General features: G+C 41.2%; 1 protein-coding gene across 1 annotated transcript; it reads right to left on the reverse strand.

The window, feature by feature from the left end:
- Window positions 1-1,481: 1,481 nt before the first annotated feature.
- On the reverse strand, window positions 1,482-2,594 carry LOC147711086 (uncharacterized). Its single transcript, XM_086919416.1, has one exon. It carries the CDS (start codon window positions 2,592-2,594, stop codon window positions 1,482-1,484), a length of 1,113 nt encoding a protein of 370 aa, XP_086775542.1.
- Window positions 2,595-4,867: the final 2,273 nt, after the last annotated feature.

Consider the following 4,867-nt stretch of genomic DNA (forward strand, 5'->3'; position numbering starts at 1 on the left):
TTATACAATACTAACAAACAGATTATAAGTATCAAAGATATCAGCATAGTTACTAGTCCATAGTACGCAAACGGTGATAGCATGTTATACTACTGAAATTAATAGGAATTAACAACACCTATTTCTCACCTCCCTATTTAGCATATTATATTATATTATGAAGGTCTCTTTTGGGTTTTAGCAGGGCGGGCCCATACCTCTAAATATCAGGATGAGAGGATCACATCATCAGCTAACAGCTCTCTGCATGCGAAGCATCTTCAAGTGTGTTTTGTATTTCCTGTAACTCTATCTAAAACCCGCGTAGAGCCCAATATTGGCAGCAACTGTATTTATGTTATGTCTAATGTGGTGCGAAGATCAGACCTCCTAGCAACCTTGTATCGAGTTATTCTTAGAGATTTTAGCACTCACTGTTCAGACAGTGTACCAAGCAAAACTGATATCATAGTAATAACATATTATTCTCAAATAAATCACATCGCGCTTCTAGGTTGAAAGCTACAACAACAAGTATGTGCCGTGTGCAAAACTGAAGCCGAAGAAAAAATGGCTTTTAAACATGTAATAAGCTCATGCTAACTTAACACAATATATGTAATGAAGTATCTATGACACCCCCCCAATGATCCGAGCACGGTCACAAAAAAGGGAAAGGCAATACTAAATCAGAGGCATAACATGAAAGCAGAGTTCAATAATATTAAGCTAAGCTAAATTTTATTTAAAAAATATGTATGAATGCATATGTATGAATGCCTATAGTGGCCAAAAAAAAATGAGATCAAAAAATCTTTTGTAAGGCCTCAAAAGTACAATGATATAGGACCAGGCCGCATAAATTCAAATGTCTATAAGAAAAAGAGGCACTTATCCAAAACCCAAAGTCTGTGCCATATCAATGTTAATCTCCAAGGCATCCGAACACAGTTCAACCATCCAATTCAGTAACGGGAAAGTCACGTGCCATAGCAATGAAAATCTCCAAGGCTTCTCATGATTGGACAGTATATGCAAAATAAGCAGCAACAGCCTCCAGTATGAAATCACTGCCATCATCCGAAAACAGTTCAGCAATCCAATTTAGTAATGGGAAAGAACACACGTGCTCCTCCAGCACCGGATCCTCTTGTAACATCAGAAGACAACTCGGTGGGTTCTCCAGAACGCTGTGTGCCAGAAAGTCATGAGCCGCTGCAGATATGTCCCATTGACCCAGTAGTCCATGTATCGCTGCCAAGGCCATAACCCTTTCGCCAAAACAAATCAACTCGTGAGCAACTACGGGCCTCATTAGGTGATCAAAATCGACGTCAGGAGAGGTCTCCAAGCATAGACACAAATCAATGGCCCAGTGAAAATCGCAGCTCAGGCAATGAAACACAGGTTGGACACATGTGAAGTCAGTGAATCGCAATGATAATCCATAAGCCGTGCTTAAAGTTGCAAGCGGCAATGTTCCATAGCAATCAAGCATCCGATTACGAAACAGTGTCAGGAGGCGTTGAACGGCTTCTTGCGCAGGATGGGCATCCATGTTTTATAAAGCAAAACAATATCAAAACGCCTGCAGCCAAAGCCAGTGAAACAGGGAATCCGCCAAACAAACTTGAAAATATAGAATGGAAAAAAGCGGGGATGATACCAAAAATCTTTTCAAATGTAGTCACGAGGCCACTGCTAACTAATTTAAAAAAATGTGCGAGCCCAGATGTGGAGGAGGCATTAAAGATTTGATGTACCAGTTCACAGAAATGAAACGGCAAGTCAGTATTTAAAAGTGCCTGCACCTCTGTGCGTGTGTTAGCTATGTGAAGGACATAATTTTCACGGGCCGAGCTCAGGGCCACTTCTTTTTGAGACAAAAGCGCTCTTATTCTGCTCAATCCATTGAACTCCGCTCTCAAGGTTGGGATGCGCGGCCAGATGGAAACATCTGAGTTCCCATGCGTGGGGGGATATAGCACGTTCTTGCAACACACCACACGTTCAGATACAGTTACCACATAAGCGATACCGATTATTAACCCACAACATTCCTCGTTATTTAAAAGCAAATAACTACCATTTGTCAATAATGTAAATGTGGGAACTATTGCCGGAACTGGTGTGCCTTTCAAAACGCAGGCTAAATTAGGCCGGTCCTGGTTACAAGAACCGTGTAACTGGATGTGTCTGCATATTAATGAGCGGTCAGGTGACTGCGTGCATTCTTCACCCTTAAGATTCACTTCCTTTCCATCCTTCAAACATCTGTATGTGTATGGTAAGGACCAAGCCTCATGGAGGAATGCGCTGCCTAGTGGTTCATATCTCCCTATAGCAATATACCGCATACAATTAGTGAATTTGTACAAAGCAAATGGTAATGTAATTAATCCATGGATAAGCCACGTTGCAGCAGTGGCTTCAGCTACAGAAAAAGGTAAAGACTCTAACCGTTCAATATGTAACATTGAAAAAGATGCATCACGCATTGAAAGCATGCGCTGTTTATCAGTCAAATTAGATGGGGCAAAAAGGGAAGAACAGTTCATATAGCTCCAAGGCACTCGACCTGACTTAAGTGTCTGCAGGGTCCATGCAAACTGCATCACAAAACGCAATTGATTTTGACCATGGTATAATACAGACACCTCATCATGCACAATATCCACAACAGAAGAAACAATATTATTCAACGTGTAAATTCTGGAAGAAAGCATGTTAATACTGTTATCGACCATTGCAAGCACTTTTTCCAAATTAGCTTGGTCAATAGCTCTTAAGCGTTTAGAAGCCTCAATCTGTGAAAATTTCCAAATTTCATTGTACACTGCATAAATCCAGCGCTTGGTTCTACCTTTTGCCGGACCTTTTATAAAATCATTTAAATCCACATTATCACTCAATTGGGACAGATGTAGTTTAACTGCAGCTAATGTGGAATGTTGTAGCCAATTCTGACACAATTTGCCCACTGAGTACGTAGTAACTGTGTGATCTGTTTCAAAACGGGGATCAGGCCTGACTTGAGTAAAACCTTCAGATAAACCCAGAAAACGACGTTGGCATGAATCAGAGCTTCTATGCCACATTAGCCAACCCTTTGGATCCAAACTGGATACATTAAAGGATGAATTGTGCAACAGTGCTTGTAAATCACGAATGGACAATTCTGTGTAATTACCCCAACCCGAATATTCTTCCAATTCTGGGATAGTTGGTGTATTGAATTTTTTATTTTTAATATTTCAAACATCGAGAGAGTGTTAATACAAACATTCACACAGTAGGCAAGTGGAGGATTTTAACAAGCACTACTGGACTTATAGGAGAGAATGTTATTATCAGTCGGAAAAGACAGAGGTGCACGTGCTCAAAGGCCTGGCTAAAAAGAACCCTCATGCCCCAGTGAAACACTGGTAGCCGGTTGTCTTCATTGGGTTCTCATTTATTAGCTAGGGAAGGTGAAAGTGAGTTAAAAAGAGTATGGACTACTCCTCAAAATAATTTTAATAGGAGGGTAGCTCTAACTCTGTTAAAACCAGTGTTTAGAAAATGTGATAATTTTCCGGACTATTGAAAGGCTGTGCGAATTTGAACCAATCAGTCCCTTGATAAAGTGAAAAAAACAAGGCTAAAAAATGGTCAACATGTTTCTGCTATATGAGCCCTACTCCGCTCAGCATTCATCAGGACCAGGTGTGAAAAATTAAAACCGCTCACTGATCTGAGCACACTAAAGTGCTCTGACCCAGTGGTGGTTGCATGGAACAATACGACCTGGAAGTGTCGAAGCTCCTATAGGAAAGTCTTCCTCAATTAGAATTTCGATCCTTATTGTAGGAGAAACGATAGAAATTTTATATCATGAGGTAAAGTGCCCCATGGGCATGGCGGCAGGACGTGGCAGGTGACGGGCGGCGGACGTGGCCGCGTGTAGGTTATCCGGCGGGGAGCCGTTTGGAGACAAAACACCCAAACGTGAAGTTTTCCTCCTGCCGCATTCTCTCCTATAAGTCCAGTAGTGCTTGTTAAAATCCTCCACTTGCCTACTGTGTGAATGTTTGTATTAACACTCTCTCGTTGTTTGAAATATTGAATTGAGGAGGGGCATGGGAGTGTCTATTCCGACCCTTACTCTCTTGTTGATTGAATCATCGTATTTAATTTTTTAGAAGTAGCCAATCCAAAGCATGTTGTTTGAGAAATGGTTGAATTTAGAAACAACATGTGATTCGGGATGAGACATGCACGATGCAAAGCCTCAGTGCCTTGTACCTGCCAATTTTTGGTACCCCAAACCGATTTAAGGTCAATTATCTCCTTCCATAGCTCGTAGCCATCCACAGCTAACTTGTCTAGAAAGGACTTCGAGTACAGCAATTTTGTATCGGTAAGTTTAACCTTGGACATGGTTTTTTGTGTCATTTTGAAATAAAACGACTCAGGATTTGATTGATTAAAGTCTGTAAAATAAGTGTATTTTTCCAGAAATGTACTGGAGCTCCCTTGTAATGGAGCTGGGCAATGTTCCCACTGTGTGTAATTGACAGGAACCCTCCTGGAATTTGTTTTATGTAAAAAATGATTTCCATAATGTTGAAAACAAAACAAATCACCATAATTAACAGAATCTAAATATAAATCCTCAGCATCGAAGGCAGCATAATATTTTAAATCATTGAATAAAGATTCAACTGCCTTAACCCCTTCAGTGCTGCGAACGTCCAACGGTCGTCGCGTGCACTACCTCGCCAGTGCTGCGCACGACCGTTGGACGTCCGAATCCCGTTAGCGAGATCGAACGTCCGCACTGGGGCGGAATTTTCGGCGCGCTTAACGGGTTAATATCCCAATCATCAGATCGGATGTTTTGTTTCAC

This window comes from Lissotriton vulgaris, chromosome 5 (genome assembly GCF_964263255.1).
Source record: "Lissotriton vulgaris chromosome 5, aLisVul1.2, whole genome shotgun sequence".
NCBI lineage: Eukaryota > Metazoa > Chordata > Amphibia > Caudata > Salamandridae > Lissotriton > Lissotriton vulgaris.

What these genes read in the sequence shown, in the direction of transcription:
- LOC147711086 (XM_086919416.1), bottom strand. Translation starts at nt 2,594, where the DNA reads ATGCAGTTTGCATGGACCCTGCAGACACTTAAGTCAGGTCGAGTGCCT.